Here is a 20542-nt window from a genome sequence, read left to right as displayed (position 1 = left end):
TACTAGTTGGGTAAAAAGTATGCGTGAAGCAGAAGAAAATTTGTTATTAAAGATTATCAATTTGCAATTGTCGATTTTGACACTTTTAGGCCTAGTTTCACAAGTGTCGGTTACCTTTGAATCTTAATTAGATTAACTAACTCACTCTTCGTCTCCTTCTAACGTCCCCCTTAGAAAGAGACGGAGAGTGAGTTATAATCTAAGGTTAAAAGTTAACCGACACTTGTGAAAGTGGCCCTTAAAATTGTATTGGCAGATAATAATATCTATTATTTTATTCTGTTTAAATATTTTAATATTTTATTCAAATATTTAGAAATAAGATAAAAATTATTAACGCCAGAAATTATTATTGCAACGAAAAATCATTTCGAGCCATAAGTCAAGAGATACGGTAATGTCTCGCGCCAAGTACGCGCAGAGCGAGATGCACCGTGACTCATTTATACGCGAACGCACGAGTTGCGAGTACTCGAGATGTTGAGACTCTCAATATTTTTGGGTTTTATTAATATTTTTGAATTTAAAATTAATGATACTATTGATTTTTTTCGAGGTAACAACGACGCGTGTACTTGGCGTTTTTTTTATCTTTTTGAAAAAGGTTTCAATAACGTTGCGATAGATAGTCATAGGCTGCGGTCCACTTGACGCTACAAATGCTTCGAAGCATTCCTCTTCTTTTTTCTTTCAATGAAGAGAGAAGGAGAAGAAGGACGCTCCAAAGAATTTGTATCGTCAAGTGGACCGCAGCCATAGAGTCATTTTCTAAAAAGCACTTTGAAATATGAGATTAAAATCTCGTTAAATTTTCTCTTCGCAAAAAAAGAAAGTTGTTTTCAACTTTGCTCACAGGAGTACTTTAAAGAAGAGACTTTAAGCTTTCAAGAGATCTTGGACAAAGTTGAAAACAAATTTTTTTAGCTTTGTGCGTGATCTCGAAGCTGAAGTTTTTTCGTCGAGTTTGCACGACTGACTTAGAAATGCGGCCGTTTGAAGTATCGCCAAAAGAAACCCGACAGGTTGCAAAAGCAGAAAGCTTTAAGGCAAAATTTTAAAACATAGCTCGATCCATAATTATCGTTAAGTTACATTTGTAATTTTGTCACTTTTGTCAACAATTTGAAACGTTTCCAGTTTTGTTGAGAAGTGTATATTTGTCTTTACTATTATTACTATTACTATTACTATTATTATTATTCAGTATTTATTTATTTTTTTATTTCTGATAAGGTCTATATGGTGCGCCGCCTGGCCAACACTGGGTGATTTTTGTGGACGACGTGTCGATGCCGCAGAAGGAGGAATACGGGGCGCAGCCCCCCATCGAGCTTCTGCGCCAATGGCTCGACCACTGGACCTGGTACGACCGGAAGGAGGTGGTACCGATCAGGCTCGTGGACGTCCAGCTGATGTGCGCGATGGGTCCGCCCGCGGGCGGACGTGACGTCACGCCGAGGTTCAAACGGCACTTCGTCACCCTGGCGATCTCCGAGTTCGACGACGACGTCCTGGTTACCATATTCAGCAGGATCACCGCCTGGCACTTTGCCACCCGCGGCTTCCCGGAGTTCTTCGAGCCGTGTATCGATCAAGTGGTCCACGCCACTCTGGACGTGTACAAAGAGAGCAGGAAAAACCTGCTACCGACCCCCGCGAAATCGCATTATCTGTTCAATCTGCGAGATTTCTCGCGGGTCATTCAGGGGGTGCTACTCTCCACTCCCGAAGCCATTAGCGATCTGGTACGGGGCAGAGTTAATTATTAGAATGGAAATAATGCAAAGTGAAGTCATCTTCTTAATTTGTTTCTAATTTCAAAAAGGAAATGATTGTAAGATTATTGATATCTTAATTCTTCTTGAAAGAGAATTCCGATTGTTCTTTAAAAATATATATATTAGTCTTTACATTACCCTGATTTTACAAAAAATTAATACACTTTGTATCTCACGAATTTTTCAGATAAGCATGAAACGTTTGTGGGTCCATGAAGTGCTTCGAGTTTATGGGGACCGGTTGGTGGACGAGGCCGACAGCAGGTGGCTGGTGGAGCAGATCCGGAAGACGATAAAAGAACGTATGAACGACGATATGGAACGCCTTTTCCAGGATCTGCAGGATAAGCCCGGCGCAGAAATAACAGAGGTGAATCTGCGAAACCTCATCTATTGCGACTTCCACGATCCGATCGCCGAGCAGAAGTTGTATATAGAGATCCAAGATTGGGACGCGCTCGCCGAAGCGGTGGAGGAGTATCTCACAGAGTACAACGATATCTCGAAGACGCCGATGGATCTGGTGCTCTTCAGGTATGTTTTTAATCGATCTCGAAGGAAATATTAAACTCGTTGAATTAAAACTATAAAAATATTAAAACTACAAAGCAAAGAGAAATCTATTCTTCTCCTAATTTAAAAAAATTATCAAAATATAATATATACTTAAAAATTACATCAATCACTGTCAAGAAAATTTAAGAAATAAAATAACAATTAATATTAATTCCCAAGTATTTTCTAAGATCACGAATCAATGTACATATAATTTTTTTAACCATGCTGTCGACAATTGATATCAATTTAAAATCTGTTTTGTTTTTTCATGTTACGGTTTTGATTGCTAGAGATCTCGAGATGAATTTCATTAGATCGAGCAGTTGGACAATTAATTTAACAAATAAATCCCTTCAGATTTGCGATAGAACATCTCTCGAAGATCTGTCGGGTGATGATGCAACCGCGCAGCCATGCTCTTCTAGTTGGTATGGGCGGTTCCGGTCGGCAATCCCTGACGAAGTTGGCGGCTCACATATCCGATTACGAGCTCTTCCAGGTGCAGATATCGCAGCAGTACGGCATGTTCGAGTGGCACGAGGACCTGAAGAACATCCTGCGGAAGAGCGCCGCGAGTGATCTTCACACGGTCTTCCTCTTCATGGACACGCAGATTAAGGAGGAGGCCTTCCTGGAAGATATCAGCAACCTCCTGAACTCTGGCGAAGTGCCTAATCTCTTCGCGGCGGAAGAGAAGTCTGAGATCTGCGAGAAAATGCGAATTATCGATCGGCAGAGAGACAGGTTTATCTCATTCATGAATATAGAATAATATTGAAATCCATTGAAATCGGATAATTAAATTGTTTGATTAATCAGCGATAATATTAATATGTCTTTCGTGACGCGGCCCGTATATTTAAATCTGTATAATAAGAATGAAATTGTTTGAGTAATATTAATAATTACGCTGTCGCTCTTTGCGTAATAAAATATGGAAAATGCTTTTGAATAATATAAAATATAGAGCGAACGTATATAATCTTTTAATTATGATTTTGTAATTATTTTTCAGGTCAATTTCTCAAATACTTGCTTCGTGTAAAATGATATTTATTTAAATTGAATTTAACTTATTAATAAATATTAGCATTGACTGAAAGATTAAAGTTACACCGAGAGAGATTTCCACACCGTGCATAAATACATTTTTTTATGTTTTAGAATTTTTCCATTAATTAACGTATTTGATAAAACTGACTAATGAACTCGGAAGATCAAGATTAAAGTTCAAAACAGAAATTAATTAATATTTCATGAGTTTGGTAAGATTAAAAATCAAACCATTATAAGATGATAAAAAATTTAAAAAATACTCCAGGTACATGACAAATATTCGGTTGAAGTTATATCTTTCAGTTTTAATTAAATAGTTAAAATAATAATTAATACAAAATAATTGATATTAATTTTTTTTAATTGTTTAGGTCTGTACAGACGGACGGCAGCCCGGTAGCGCTCTTCAACTTCTTCGTGCAGACGGTGCGCGAGCACCTCCACGTGGTGGTGACGATGTCGCCGATTGGCGATAGCTTTCGCACCCGGATCCGCAAGTTCCCCGCGCTGGTGAACTGTTGCACCATCGACTGGCTGCAACCCTGGCCCGAGGACGCCCTGCTCGCGGTTGCCACGCAGTTCCTGGGCGATATCGACATGCCGGGCGACGAACGTCACGCCTGCATTACGATGTGTCAGTATTTCCACACGTCCACGCAGGAACTGACAAGAGACTTCCTGAGACGGCTGAATCGTCACAATTACGTCACGCCTACGTCCTACCTAGAGCTCATCAACACGTTCAAGGATCTACTAGACCGGAAACGAAAGGAAGTACTGCGGGGCAAGAAGAGATATGAGGCTGGTCTCGGCAGGCTGGACAACACGCGCAAGGAGGTCACCAGGATGCAGCAAATCTTGGTAGCTCTTCAGCCGAAGCTGCTGGTGGCTGCGAAGGACGTGGAGGGCATGTTTCTAGATGTGCAGCGGCAGAGCGAGGAAGCCAGCGAGATCGAGCAAGTTGTTAAGAAGGACGAGGAGGCCGCTATGGTGAAAAGAAATTTTACAATTGAATTATATTTATCATTTGGATTGTCTTCATTATCGATATCCTAATTATTATATTTTTATTTATTTTATTTTATCTTATTATAAATAAGATAAATTCGAGTTTTTGATACTTTAGTATGTAAAACATTGATCAATCTCCATATTTTAAATTTCAGTTTTAATTTTTCGAGTAAATTAATCCATTATTACCTAAGTAATTTAATTTTTAATATTGCACACGGATTTGATGTTTGTTAGAAATTGATCAGTTTCCGTGTTTATTTTAGTTTTAATCTTCCGAGTTTGATTTCACTTTTAATATATTAAAATATTTTGGTAATTAATTTATTTCGTGTTAAATAATTTTAAATAAATTTGAGGGATTCAATGACCAATTATATAATTTGCATTATGCCGTCAGATCGTCGCCGCGGAAGCCAAAGAGATCCGCGTTGAATGCGACGCGGACCTTCAGGAAGTAATGCCGATACTGGACGCGGCGAATGCTGCACTGAACACTCTGACACCACAGGACATCCAGATCGTCAAATCCATGAAACGCCCGCCGGCTGGCGTGCGATTGGTCATGGAAGCGATTTGCATACTGAAGGTATATTAAATAATTATGCAGGAATAAACGATATGTAAATAAGTGTATCTTGCTCGTTGGTGGAAATAGAAAATTAATCGATGTCAAATGATATTTAGTTTCCAGCCTGCATGAGTAATAACACGTTAATATTAATATATGTATGAAATACATATTTATGTAGCACCTAATTGCATGTAACATTAATGTATAATAAAATACCCGAACCGGCTATATATGTAAATTTATAATACAAATATAAATTATAATATGTAACGTAAATATATAATAATATAAATTTATGCGTCCAAGTTTGCTCTGATTTCCGTTCGCTTAAGAATCTCTTTGAAAATCGTGCAGGACGTGAAGCCGGAGAGGGTGCAAGGTCCGGAGGGTCCGATGGACGACTATTGGAAGCCGTCGCTTCGCATTCTGGGCGACATACATTTCCTGGAATCGTTGCTGAACTACGACAAGGACAACATCCCCGAACGTATCATGACCAAGATCCGCACAACGATCTTGACGAATCCGAACTTCGATCCGGAACGAATCAGGCAGGTGTCGACTGCCTGCGAGGGTCTTTGCCGTTGGGTGTTTGCCCTGTCGGAGTACGATAAGGTCGCTAAGGTAGTGGCGCCGAAGAGGCAGGCCCTAGCGAAGGCCGAGGCCGACTACTCCGCAGCGATGGAGCAGTTGACGCTGAAGAGGAACCAGCTGCAGGAGGTGCGGGAGAGACTGGCCCGACTGGAAACCCTGTTGGCGCAACGACGGGCCGAGTACCAAGCGATGACCGACGAGGTGAAGGAATGCGAGGAGAAGTTGAGGAGGGCCGAGGAGCTGATCGGAGGTCTCGGTGGCGAGTACACCAGATGGTCCGAGACCGCCAAGTAACGACATTTTATGATCACTTGTCGCTTTGTTATTTGATCTCTTCCTATTTTCTTCGAATAATCAAAAACCAAAATTTAATACATATAGCTTCTTTAATATTTTAATTTTGTATCTTTTTCTTTTCTTCAATTTCAAGGATTAGTGATTATTAGCTCAAAATTTATTTCTTGAAGATTTTGAACTTTGAATAGCTATAATTAGCATCTGGCAGGTCTATAAGACTATAATATTATCATGCTTTTAATTTTTAATTTTAATCTTTTATTATTTTGTTTCTTAATTTTAATTTTTATTGTTTATTTATTAATGGATTGCAATCTGAAATATTATCATGACTTGAAATCTCATGGTTATTGACAGATCGCTCGGAGAAAGCTACCACAAATTAACGGGCGACATTTTAATCGGTTCCGGCGTGGTGGCCTACCTCGGCGTCTTCACGACGCAGTATCGGCAACGGCAAGTGGAGAACTGGGTGGAGTTCTGTACCAGACTGAATGTTGTCTGCACTCAGGACTTCCAGCTCACGCAGGTGCTGGGCGATCCGGTGCTCATCCGCGGCTGGAACATATTCGGCCTGCCGAGCGATCTGTTTTCTATCGACAATGCCATAATCATCTCGAACTCGCGTCGCTGGCCGTTGATGATCGATCCGCAGGGTCAGGCAAATAAGTGGGTGAAGAATATGGAAAAGGCATCGAATCTGCACGTCGTCAGACTGACGCAACCGGATTACATGAGGATCCTGGAGAACGCCGTGCAGTTCGGACAGCCGGTGTTGCTGGAGAACATCGGCGAGGAGCTGGACGCGGCCCTGGAACCGCTGCTGATGAAACAGACTTTCAGATCCGGCGGCGCGTTGTGCATCAAGATCGGCGACAGCATTATCGAGTATTCCGATAAATTTCGGTAAGTCGACCTGCTCGAATTTCTTATTCCATTCCAAATACACTGGAAATAAGAGTAATTTATAAATTATGTCATTTTTATTATTTGGTGTTAATGATGTCTGATAATGAATTTAAAATTATGAGAAATTTGACAAACAAGAATGGATTTGATATAAAAAATTCTTATTAATTTGTCATAAAATGTACGTGAGATTTATTTATATACTTTGACGGTGGAAATTTTTGTCTGTAATATCCATAGATTTTATATCACTACGAAATTGCGGAATCCACATTATTTGCCGGAAGTAGTGGTAAAAGTCACTCTGTTGAACTTTATGATTACTCCGGTCGGTCTGGACGATCAGCTTCTGGGAATAGTCGTTGCGAAGGAGAAACCCGAACTCGAGTCCGAGAAAAATCAGCTGATAGTTCAAGGAGCGGCTAATAAAAAGTATAATAAAAACATCTTTCTATTCTATCTCTTAATTTTTATTTCTTATCTTTTCTATTCTTATTTTAATATGAAATTATCGTAAGATCATTTGATTGAACAATTATTCTGCATTTATAAAATTATTTATTTAAAAAATATATTTATATCGCTGAGACGAATAAAATTGATCATAAATAATTATCGTTTAATTTCATTCTTAATTGATAAAATTAAGTACCGAAAATTCCCGAAAATTCCCGAAAATGACAAATAAATATATATATTAATATGTATTAATAAAATAGAGATTTTGTATGTAAATAAATATTAATTCTGTAAAGCTTTGTTAGTTTGCAATTCGGGATTATCGTTGCTCCGTCGCGTCGGGGGCGATATTTCACAACGTTTTTCCGCAGGATGTTAAAGGAGATAGAGAATAAGATCTTGGAGGTGCTGTCCGCGTCCAAGGAGAATATTCTCGAGGACGAAACTGCTATCGGTGTGCTGAGCTCATCGAAAAGTCTGGCCAATGAGATTCAAACTAAACAGACTGCTGCTGAAATTACCGAGAAGTCGATCGACGCGGCGAGATTGCAGTACACGCCAATTGCGGTCTATAGCACTATTCTCTTCTTCACAATAGGCGAGTAAAAAATGCAACCCAAACTAGCGTTTAGTCTGTACAGAAATCGCTTGATTTAAACCAATCGTCTAGTTCTGTTAAAATATACAAAAACGAAATATACAATCTAAGTGTAACATAAAAACAGCGTCTAAAATTCTATTAATTTACAGGAATCTTAGTTTTCCTAAACTATCATAGTACATATTTAAAATCTTTAAAAATAATATAGATATATATCTAAGGATAAATAAAAAGCAATAATTTTTGAAAGCAATATATAATTAAAATATATTTAAAGTCATATAAAAAATCGTATGATAATAATTTATAATATATTTTTTGGGGGGGAGACAGTATTTATCGTTCGTTAATCTTTCTCGCAGCCATGCTGGCAAATATCGATCCGATGTATCAGTACTCCCTCGCTTGGTTCGTCAATCTCTTTAAAAATACTATCGACAACACGCCACCAGTGGAAGACATAAAGCAGCGTCTGAAGGACCTCACCAAGTGCTTCACCTATTCCCTATACGTCAACATATGCCGCTCGCTCTTTGAGAAGGACAAGCTGCTCTTTTCGCTCTTGCTGTCCGTGAACCTGCTGAACAAGCAGGGCCAGCTCTCCATGGCCCAGTGGATGTTCCTGCTGACCGGCGGCGTCGGCCTCGAGAATCCCTTCGCCAATCCCACCGAATGGCTGCCGGCGAGGTCCTGGGACGAGCTTTGCCGATTGGACAGCGTTACAGGATTCTCGGTAAATTTTTCGGAATGGTGCAAATTAACATCAAAGTTAATACAAACGTTTTCTATAAAAAAATTGTTAGTTTTTTTATAAGAGCCAATAAAAGTTCTTCGTAAAAATCGATCGAATATTTCCATGAAATTTAACGGAATTTCTTTAATCTATTATTGGTTTATTGAGAAATTTATTACGGAAATTTATTAGAACGTAAAGTTTTACTTATTGCAACAAAGTTGTTTTTTGTATTTTGTCATTCAGGAAATAAGAGACTCCTTTATGAAAAATATCAATGAATGGAAGAAGATATTCGATCACAAAGAGCCTCATACTTCGTTTTTTCCCGCTCCTTGGAATAAACTGAGCAGCTTCGAAAAGATGCTGGTGCTTCGTTGCATTCGTCCTGACAAGATAGTGCCGGCGGCACAATTGTTTGTCGAAGGTAAAGTTGTTAAAAAAGAAAAGAGGCCACCAAAATCTAAAAATAGACCGACCCAGCTGAAGGGTACGGCGCGGGGGAAGAATCTAGAACAGGCCATACATTTCGGAGCAAAAGGGCGAAATTAAATTCTTTACGACAATGGGAAGTAGATCCTTCTTCGTGTAATATTATCCCTTTGTATCTTTTCTTATAAAATACGAAAGAAACTCGACATATATAATGTAGCCAGAAATTCGTTGGACCGAAAACATTAGTGTTGCTACTTTGCTCGCCTAAATTTTCCAATCATCCGATAGAACAATTAGGGCATCAGTACATCGTGCCACCGCCCTTCGATCTGGCGGCCTCCTTCGCGGACTCGCACTCCTGCATCCCGCTGATATTCGTCCTGACACCCGGTGCGGATCCCATGGCGATCTTATTGAAATTCGCCGACGATCAGGGTTTCGGTGCCAGCAGGCTGTTCTCCTTGTCCTTGGGCCAAGGTCAAGGGATTATCGCCGAGGGTCTCATTGACGAAGGCGTGAAGAACGGCACCTGGGTGGTGTTGCAAAATTGTCACGTCGCCAAAACTTTTATGGTCACTCTGGAAAAAGTAACTTCTCGCATAAATTCAAATTTATTACACGACTAAGATTAACGCTAGAACTTCCAAAGCAATTAAAATGACTGATTTGTAATTTCTTATCAAATTTATGATGGTATATTTTGTAAAATTTTCTGACTTTTGTTGCATATGTAAATAATTAATTTGATTAATTTACTTCCTTCCTTTATCCCTTTTTTTAAAGCAATTTATATATATTAAATTATTATTTTTAAAAATACATTATATATTACATTTAAATAGTAAAAATAGGTATACGTTAGTTCTAGGATAAAAGAAAAAAAACATTAATTTTTACATATAATTTTAATTAAGATTATACTTTTAAACATTTATTAAATATTTCTAAATTTGAAAGTCAATTTTAAATTCGGGAAGCATAAAAATTCATTAAATTTAATAATTTAATTTATAAATGTACATAAAACCTTTAAGTGCAGAATTATTTAGTTTAAAATATGTCGCTTGAATCTAAATGTAAGATTATTACAAACTTTTTGTTACTTCTAACTTGAATTTTGAGCAGCTTAAAAAAATGTTTAACGAGGATCTTTTTGTTCCATTATTTGCTGTCTTAATATTTTTATTTCGTCATATTTAGATATGCGAGAGCTTCACGAAGGAAACGGTGCACCCGGACTTCCGGCTGTGGCTGACGAGTTATCCGGTCGAGCACTTTCCGGTCAGCGTTCTGCAGAACGGCGTGAAAATGACGAACGAGCCTCCCAAAGGACTGCGCGCGAATATTTTGCGATCTTTTCACCAGGTAGATGCAACTTCCCGTTTCGTTCACCAAAGAGACAAGTTGCTCTAAAAGATTCGATTAAATCTCGTGGCAGGACCCGATCTGCGATCCCGACTTCTTCGACAAGTCGAAGCAGCGGGTGACCTTCAAACGGCTGCTCTTCTCGCTTTGCTTCTTCCACGGCATCGTGCAGGAGCGACGGAAGTTCGGGCCGATCGGCTGGAACAATCAGTACGAATTCAACGAGACGGATTTGCGTATCAGCGCGCTGCAGCTCAAGATCTTGCTCGACCAATACGACGACGTTCAGTTCACCGCATTGAAATACCTGACCGGTATTCGAATGAAATTGCTTATGGTCACTCTGGAAAAATTTACTTCTCGCACGTTGCTCCTCCTTTGTCTAAAATCTTTTTTACACACAACTGCGTGTGCGAATGAAAAACTTTTACGTCAAAAATACATATAAAAATGGATATTGTATATTAAAAATAGATAACGGTTAACGTATTTTTAATTAGATTCGTAATTAAGTTGAAAAGTTAGCTAACGTTAATAATGGAACCTGATTAAAAACAAATATAGAAATGATAGAAAATGATCTTTTGCTTCGTCAATAATAACTGATAAAAATGATTGTTTAATTCGACCCAACTGACCACATTTATCGAATCAATTCTTTGCGAAGAGTCGATAAATGTGGCAAATGATTGTTTAATTGTTCCCAATTGAGTCTATTAAGCAATCACTTTTATTCACAATGTTCTCATTTCATATAAAAATATAAAAATTAATAAATGAATAAAAATTATATTTATGTTAAATATATATATCTATTAATATAAATATCTAAAAATGTATTTATATTAAATGTAATTTGCGTCTTCGTATATTACAGATTATAAATTTTGATTGACGTTAGAAACAAGAAATTGTAGAAATGAAATGTCGTGGAAAGAAATATCCGAAGCGATAAGCTATGGTAAGCAACAAGTTTTCGTCAGCGTGTTTCTTAATCCTTTTTTCTTTAAGGCGAGTGCAATTACGGCGGTCGCGTGACCGACGAGTGGGACCGACGAACCCTGAACACGATCCTGATGCGATTCTATCACGAGGACGTGGTCGTGGCTGATCGGAAATATCTGTTCGATCCCAGCGGCCTTTATTACGTACCGTCGGTCAGCGAGTACGGTCAATTCTTGGATTACGTGAGAGAATTGCCGATGACCACCGCGCCCAGCGTCTTCGGTATGCACGAGAACGCCGACATCATCAAGGATCAGCAGGAGAGCTACTTGATGCTGTCCTCCATCCTGACCACTCAGGTATTAAACCGAAACATCGAGATTGATTGTTACACTTCTATGTGGTTTTTCGGTAAAGAGGATTTATCGCACGCATACACGTGTTCCGGTCAATTCGAGACAAATTACAAATTATAAAAAGGCGCTGGAATGTGAAACGAGGAGGTAGTTACATGATTTTCCAAAAAGGTGTTTTCTTTAGGTGAAATTAGAAGAAAATGGATTATATGTCGAGCTATATTGTACCTGTTGTAAAAATTGAATGTTTTTTTTTAATTATTTTTTAGCTGTCGGCTTTTTTAATCGAACGAATCGTAGTATTAGAATTTTAAAACTATGACTTTTTGATTTTTTAGAATCAAGTTGCATTAATTTAACTATATTTATACAATCACAATGTGACATGTATATTATATATATATATATATTTATTTATTTATAATTTATTATTTTATCGATTCAACAAAACCGCAATATTATATTTTATGAACAATTAGAATCAAAAGCCATGCGATCCAAGCTTAGGTCTTTGACAGCCTTATATTAGTTACTGTATACATATATGTCTATATATATACATATGATTTTTCCAACATACTGCGCGGCGATTACTTTCGGACTTAAAACACAGTAATTGTTAGAATTAAAAACCCTTCCCTCTCCGAAATTAAATTGACTCGATTTAATTATCTAATAACCATAAAGAAAATTTATTGCGAAAAATATTACCTCAGCCAGGGTTTGAACCTGGAACCTCCCTCATTCCGTGTAGGGCGTCGTACCAATTCGACCACCGAGGCATGTGGTAATATTTATCGCAATAGCCGGTTAATAATAGTTTGAAACGTCTTTCTCAGGCGACGTGAATATTTTATGATATTATGATGATATTATATTGATTTGATGATTTTTTTGATGATTGATTTTATGATGATATTATATTTTATGATAAATCAGACTTATTTATATACCTAACACGAATTTTAACTGTTCAAAATTATTTTAATTAATTATATAACGATAAGCTAACAGTATAAAAAAACTTTTAAATAAGGTAGAATGTTTTATTTTTCTATAAAAATGATACATTAACGATATATTATTAAATAAAATGTTTTTAATACAATTTTTTAAATTTAATATTGCACTCTCAACTTCAGAGATATCTTTTTTATAAAACTTTCGTTATTGTTCCGTGACTGGTATTACATAAGAATTAAAGTTTCCAATATAACAAGGTAAACGATATCCATTCTTATATAATAAATCTGGCGTTACTACCTATTGATCTAGAGGACAAGATGACACAGCATAATATATTGATTTTTTTTTATCTTTGTTTAATTTCTCGATTCCTCCAATATAATGGAATAATGAGAATTTTTTGTTGTCTTTTTATCTTTGCCCAGAATGTAGAGGAGTTTAAAATAATTAAGTAATATTTATTTAAAGAAAGAAATCTTATAAAAAATTGAAATAACTGAAACAATGATGTCGTTTAATTTTCACACGAGTGTCAAGGAAAAAAATCAAGAAAGACGGTATTCTATAATATCGTTCCTATTCATTTTTGCAATCCAAAAATTGCATTATTAAATATAGAATTAATTCTAGAAGAATTATCTAACTATAGAAAATAATATTTTATTTGCTACCATTCTGTAACATCAATAATGACTGAAATAAATTTGATGTACAAATACATATAAACCTGAATATGTACATACATACGATAATATGTTATTTTTTACTATTTACGAAAAGACCTGACGTTGTTATTTGAAATAATAAAGGAATGATAAGTTAGACTTTCAGATATATGAAAATAATGCGAAGAAAGATTTCTCAGACGTCGCAACCTCTATTAAAATTAACAACATTACACAATAGCATTATTAAACTCAAGTCTCCGTTCTTCAATTTAAGTTGAACAGAATCTATTTTTACTTGTCAGAGATAACAGAATTAAAACAGCGCGGTACAGGCACCTTGTCAAAAGTTTACGAAAGCTCCGCGTTAAGGAAATCTTCTGATTTTTCAGGACACCGGCCAGGCGGAAGTGGACGCCGAGAGATCGCCGGACAAGGTCGTCTACGGCGTCGCGTCCGACATCCTGTCGAGATTGCCGCAGGACTACGATCTCGCAGTCGCCCTTGACAGGTATCCCACGCTGTACGAGCAGAGCATGAATACCGTGCTGGTTCAGGAGATGGGCAGATTCAACAGACTCCTGCAGACCATCCGTAGCAGCCTCGTGAACATCCAGAAGGCAATCAAGGGTAAAGAACAAACAAGTCCTTGCGCTTCGCTAGTCTTACGGTCCTTCCGAATTCTATTTATATCCGTTTAGGCCTGGTGATAATGAGTCCCGACCTCGAAGAAGTCTACTCGTCGATCATCATCGGCAGGATACCCAAAATGTGGATGACGGATTCTTACCCTTCTCTGAAGCCGCTCGGCAGTTACATACACGATTTTCTGAAGAGGCTGAACTTTCTCCAGGTGAAATTAAGAGAAAACGGATTATATATTGAATTATTTTGCTTTGTCGTAAAAATGAAATTATTTCGTAGTTTTTTAATTGAGTAAACCATAGTTTTTTAGAATTTTAAGACTATCGCTTTTTGATCAAGTTACGCTAATAGTCTTACAATTTGTTATATCTACAATGTGACATCTACATAGTTTTATTTAATATTATTTTATTAATGCAATATAACCGTAGACATTATAATATTTTATAATAAATTAGATTTATTTATATAAAAAAATTTTAAAATTATCTTAATTAATTACATAGAATCTAAACAGATTGTAACTGTTTTTTTTAGGCTTGGTATACGGAAGGACCTCCCACATCTTTCTGGATTTCCGGTTTCTACTTCACACAAGCGTTCCTCACCGGTGCCCGTCAGAATTACGCACGAAAGTATTCCATTCCCATCGATTTATTGATCTACGACTTCGTCCCTCTGAAGGACACTGTTTTCGAAAAGCCGCCGGTCGACGGGGTATACATTTACGGGCTATTTCTCGACGGAGCTCGCTTCAACCTGAGCACAATGAAGCTCGACGAATCCTTCCCGAAGATCCTTTACGATACCGTGCCTTACGTAAGTGTCAACACAAAACGAAGTTCAATCTCTTCAAACTAAATTTGATGTTTTTCCGAGTGGTGCTTAAATAATTCACAAATTCCTTTGTGGAAGGGCGCAGAGCTTCCTGCGAAAGACCTTCTGGAACTTTTCCAAAAATGCAACATGTTCCGTCGTGGCTGTTCAAACTTTTTGAATCGAGCGACAAGGCAGGGGCTTTAGAACGTGCGTTGACTCCCACGCGTTATGCTTTTCAGATTTGGCTGATGCCGGTGACGAAGGAGCAGGTGCAGGACAAGGACACGTACACGTGTCCGGTGTACAAGACCAGCGAGCGGAAAGGCGTGCTGTCGACCACCGGCCATTCAACTAATTTTGTCATCGCAATCTGGCTACCGACGTCGCATCCGCCGGAGCACTGGATCCTGCGTGGCACCGCCATGCTGTGCCAATTGTCAGAATAACATGGGGATCGATCTCTTGATAACGGGAAAATCCTGGACATTTCTCGCTTTGGAAAATATATACGTCGCCGTAATTGACTTCCTTCAGCGAATTAAATTCCTCGAACTGTTTCAATGGAGAATATTCAGTTATCCGTCTTTAAAGAACAGATTTACTTCAACAAATCTGAGTCGCAATAATTAATTTCTCGTTATTAAGTTCTTGGTGTTCGTGCGATTGAGAAAAGAAAATGCATAAGTATAAACTTAGCTTACTTAGCGATGCGTTCGGGAATTTCCGTCTCGTAATACGCACATGCCCTGCCTTTCACGTAACATAGTAAACATGAGAAAATAGAATACATAATAATTACAAGTCAATAAAAATTACATTAATATTTATTTGAAATACATAAAACACGTTTTATGTATTTAAAATGCCGCGTTATATAATAGAACAATAATTCTATGAAACTCTTTTGCTCGAGAACTTTTATGCCAGTGATAAACAGCGTCGTAACAAACAATAACTAGGACATGAAATAAAATTTAAAATATTGTCTTTTGTACCTATGAATAATATCTAAATATTCTAAATACATGAAAATTCAAATCTTAGATTGATTTTTAAATCCAAGTATTTTAAGAACAATTTTTACATATGAACAGCATCAGTCCTGTTACTAAACAACTTCGAAAGGAAGATATCGGCGAAAGTGCCGTGGGAAATTCGAATGGGGAGAGGGGGGGGCTGAAAAGAGTACGGAAACCGCCTGTTAATTAAACTCGTCAGAAATTCTCGTCGAATTCTCGTTGATCTCCTTTCGTCAACGAGCATCATTTTCGCTGGGAAGCGCTTGTCTCCTCGTGTTATCCCGCGCGCCGTGTTGCACAATTGCCGGTATTTATTATGTGGAATATAGGCGCTTTTGGGGATGGACCAGTGGGGGCGATCAGGGGAGAGAGCGGGGTCGAGCCGCCATGGGGGTGGCGGGGGGTGGCTACAGCGGCTTGCTTGGCGGCACCCTGTCTACCCGGACCGAGATCGCCGGAGGCTCGTTGCCTAGCGACCCCGTATTGATCTCAGCCTGCGTATCTCCCGTCCCTACCCCCTGTTCCAGCGAGCATCCTCGCATGTCTCCCTTTTCCTCTTCGCTCTCTCTCTCTCTCTTCCTTGTTTGCTTTCTCTGCCCTCTCTCTCTCTCTCTCTCCCTTTCTCTCTTTCTCGCGATTATTATGCGAAACGTATTTCTCATTGTATAATTTTACGTCTCGCGTATGTGAGACGTAATCGCACCATGTTCCTGTCGCGCGAACCAGGCCGAAAGTTCCCTCCCGAAGAAGCGCTGGATTATTTCTCTCCGGCTGTCCCCTCTGCCACCGCCCTCCGCGTTCGCGCGTGTCCCACCTTCTCCTCACCCTGAAACTTCTGCGTCTTTCGTGTCAGTTTCCGCGAAGCTTCCTTGACCAGGTGTTCTCCACTTTTACCAAGCGACCCTATCAATTCGCAGTCATTCAATTTAGTCTATCATTCACAGCTGAGAGATTAGATGATCAATTTCCATCAATTTGTCTAGAGAAGTTTATTTACTTTACAATTATTTCCCTTTCCCAATTTACTCGGATTCTTTTATCTTCCGTCCACCTGCGACCATCTCGTTCTATTTCTGTTTTATTTAGCCGTTTTTTTTTATTTTTTCTTTTTCCCCCGTTCATCTTGTTTATTTTCTATTTCGCAGTACCTTTCCCTAGTTTCTCATCCTTTCGCTCGCGTTCTTCGTGCGAAGTACCATCATTCGAATTAAGCCCGCGACGCGAGCCATGAAGAAAATATGTGATTATACTCGATGCAATTTCATAAAGTGCACTCTGCTCTCTTTCAATATCTCTCTCACTCTCGCCCTCCATCCCGTCGTAGAATTTCTTTCTCGCTTCGCGATATCTCGTAGATCCGCGAGGTCCAATTAAGTCAACTGCGGGGCGAATACGAGCCGTTTCTTGCGAGGCACGCAATAACGGCTTCAATTATCTTAGATTCTTATATTTAGTCGATCTATATATATAGTCGTCAAATATAATTCGAAGATCATGCACTCTGTGTGCAAATTAATGCTTATTTTTATCGATACTTCTGTCGATCTTCTTGATATGTTCATTGATAATTTTGATTCTATTTATTAAAAATCCAAGAGAACGATTATAAACAATTAAAATTAAAATCTGCAGAAATTACGAAGTACAAAGTTAGCGAATATAACGAAAGACGACGAATACATTAATATTTAATCTTGTAACATACAAAGATTAAATCTAGTCTTAAATAATCTCTCGACGTAATTTTAACAAATGTTTTTCATAAATAACGAGCGAAAATATATTTGCAAACTTTAAAAAGCAATGTTTGCAAATTCTAGTCCGATGTTGGGACGGGCCGGGAACGGTCGCGTTAATAATTGCGTTAACAGCTGACTAATGCGATTGGGATCGGCCGCGGTCGCCTAAGAACACATCGCTTGAATGGAAGTCAAGCTCCCAATACAAGCCGCGAGAGGGTCGCGGAGGGTGGAAAACTCACGGCGAGCGCGGCGAGCCTCTTCTCCCCCCGCCGTTTCGCGTGCATGGATCCTCTTCGCGGACCCTCCCCTCGCCTACCTCCGTAACTCCGTTCGCCGTCAGGCTATCTTCCTATTGGCAAAGTGACCTTTATCTGAATTTCTTTGTTGCGCCTACGCTTCACAGGGTCGATGGGGCGAGGAAATTTACGACGGGATATGGCGACGGAAACTGGGAGGGCACGCGCGGGCGGGAGGGAAATGTGCCAGAAATGGCGGTCTCTTTTATTTTTACCTGCGACAATCGTCACGCGAGAAATCTCGGAATAGCAAATCGCGGCCGGTGGGATTGGATAGGATTGTTGCCAATTCTTGCGGCAACAGCTGATTCAATAACATTAAGTTACAATCGAATAATTAGGTAATGTCTCTTTTGCTCGAGGAACACTTTATACCACCTGCGACATCTTCATTTCCTATTCTTGTTGTTTCTCATTATCATCGAGTATCGTTGGGGACCCAGTTCACTTTCGGGTTTGCCGGGGATTATAAGGGTTCGCAACAGGTGGCAAAATAATTATCATTACCGAAAGTTCGCAAGATATTCGCACATACAACTTCTTGCGTGGAAAGTTCGCGGTTTAATTGGTATTCCCTACCGCCAAAACAATTGGCGTAACTTCCCGCGAAAGCGATAAAGCTCGCGCGCGATTTATGTTGGGAGATGTGGAAAGAAAGAGATTTATCTCCGGCGCGATTATATCGTTTTTCTCGGATATTACATAAAGGAATAATACGGATACGGAAAAAAGTAAGTATAAAAGGATCGCTAAATTTGTTTTCATATAACGATCAATCTCTCTGTCACTTAGCTTCTTAGGTCTTTGTCAAGAAAAATAGCAGGGGAATTTTATAGACAAAGCTGAAAGTTTTTATTAAGATGAATGAATGCATTAATAAAGTTACAATACATTTAGGAATTAGATTATGATGCTTGGGAATATATTTTTTTCGACGTTGGAAGTTAGTATGATAAATTTATTTCACTTAATTAATTATACAGATTATTTGCAAAATTGATTAACAAAAAACTGAAACTTTTGGTATTCATTGATACTGTAGATACTGTACATTGCTTAATTTTTGTTATATATTTTGTTAATATTTTTGCAATAAATTAATGTATAAAAACAAAATTAGAGCAAATTAAAGAAATGTGGCTAAGAGAGTTTATAATGCTTTCTTGAATATTGCATTTTTGCATAACTTTGTTCGAAAAGAAAAGCAATTATATATTTTTAGGATTAATTTGATATAATTTATAACAGTAAAAATAATATTTACAGGATTTATATGAGGAAATAAGGACGCAACGAACTGATTGTTCCATGCATACACATTTTATTTTTCACGCACACACACACACACACACACACACACATCAGTACCTCTACATAATATTTTACAATATAATTTATAGGGGATTAAAGTATCTTTTTAGTGCCACCCTAACTTTTGCCACATCAGATATTTACAATACCATGAATATCTTTTCCGCTAGAGAATCCTTGAATCCTCGACTTTCTCTTTCCCTCTTCTTTGCTCTCTAAAAATTTTAAAATATTGATTTCTAGAATCTCTTATAATCACGCAAATGCCAGTTTTCAATTTTGATTCAAAATGTCGTACTCCAGGATTCTCCTGAAAAAAGGCAAACACACATGCACAGAGGTGCACACAGAAATCACGACAAATCAAGAAAATGAAACATCTCGGGGTGAGATATCGATCCTGAATAATGGCGGACGCGCAACAACGACGACAACAATGATCATGGAGGTCGTCGATGGCGGCGGCGGCGGATAGGGGCGGTGGCGGCGGCGGTCCAGGAGGGATGCTGCGGGAAGGTTGCCAGGCAACGTGCAGCGTGCAGCGTCCACCCTTAAACCGCGCAGCATCTCCCCACCATCGCCGGCATCTCCCCTCGCCCGCCCTTTCGTCTCGGTCGATACTACCGACAGCCGTTCTCTCGTCCTCCTACGCCCTGGGAATTCCCCGATTTCCATTTAGGGGCTTTTCGGCTTTAAACCCGACCTCGGCGACCCCCGTCCGTCGGGGGAAACGCTTGTTTTCCACCATTACCGTTAACCACTCTACCCCCTTTCTCTTTCTATCTTGGTGTTCGATGCGCTTGACGGAGGAAATCAGAAATCCAATGTATATCTAATTTTTTATGTTTGACAGATCGATTTTTTTGCCTTGTGCATGACTAAGCCAGGATGTCAGCGTTTAGATTCGTAAACAAATAAAATAAATAGATATTCTAAAAATAGGAAATTTCTAAATGTTATATTAAAGATTTTTGAACATTATTACAAACAATAAAATGTCGTAAAATTATGACAAATGCACAAATGCACAATACTTATCAATACGTATCACAAGAATATTATATATAAAATATTTTTTTACATGTAATAAAAATTAAAGAGATGATAATTCTATCCAAATTTTATATTCTTAAATCTTAAGGAATAAAAGTTCTATGAGCTATATAATATATGTAAGATATATAAGATTATATCTTATAAGATATAAAGTAGATAAAGACAGTGATAGAACGCCGACAGATAGCCACTTTATCAAAATCAGATATCTATTTATATAATTGTGATCAATTCAACTAACGTGCGATTAATAAAAATAATTAATAATTATTAAGATAAAAGCTTATGAATGTATTGCATAGGTAATTATAGATAACATGAATCACAGAAGACTTTCAAACTTTGGGATTAA

General features: G+C 38.3%; 1 protein-coding gene across 1 annotated transcript in view; it reads left to right on the top strand.

Annotated features, from left to right (window-relative positions):
* Positions 1-15809, top strand: part of LOC112461935 (dynein heavy chain 7, axonemal-like) — a 29380-nt gene extending 13571 nt beyond the window's left edge. Inside the window, exons 20-38 of the mRNA XM_025027395.1 lie at positions 1234-1745; positions 1966-2312; positions 2694-3080; positions 3764-4382; positions 4804-4992; positions 5332-5861; positions 6226-6774; positions 7018-7209; positions 7608-7834; positions 8200-8570; positions 8817-8997; positions 9294-9592; positions 10206-10370; positions 10444-10684; positions 11382-11674; positions 13695-13932; positions 14004-14155; positions 14485-14766; positions 15006-15809. Coding sequence (XP_024883163.1) covers positions 1234-1745; positions 1966-2312; positions 2694-3080; positions 3764-4382; positions 4804-4992; positions 5332-5861; positions 6226-6774; positions 7018-7209; positions 7608-7834; positions 8200-8570; positions 8817-8997; positions 9294-9592; positions 10206-10370; positions 10444-10684; positions 11382-11674; positions 13695-13932; positions 14004-14155; positions 14485-14766; positions 15006-15212 — 5981 coding nt within the window. The 3' untranslated portion in view covers positions 15213-15809. The remainder of the gene's footprint in view (positions 1-1233; positions 1746-1965; positions 2313-2693; positions 3081-3763; positions 4383-4803; positions 4993-5331; positions 5862-6225; positions 6775-7017; positions 7210-7607; positions 7835-8199; positions 8571-8816; positions 8998-9293; positions 9593-10205; positions 10371-10443; positions 10685-11381; positions 11675-13694; positions 13933-14003; positions 14156-14484; positions 14767-15005) is intronic.
* Positions 15810-20542: the final 4733 nt, after the last annotated feature.

This window comes from Temnothorax curvispinosus, unplaced genomic scaffold (assembly GCF_003070985.1).
Source record: "Temnothorax curvispinosus isolate PA1 unplaced genomic scaffold, ASM307098v1 QBEX01001264.1, whole genome shotgun sequence".
In the NCBI taxonomy this organism is placed as follows: Eukaryota; Metazoa; Arthropoda; class Insecta; order Hymenoptera; family Formicidae; genus Temnothorax; species Temnothorax curvispinosus.
Note: the sequence above shows the minus strand (reverse complement) of the source record. Positions and strands in the feature narration are given on the sequence as shown.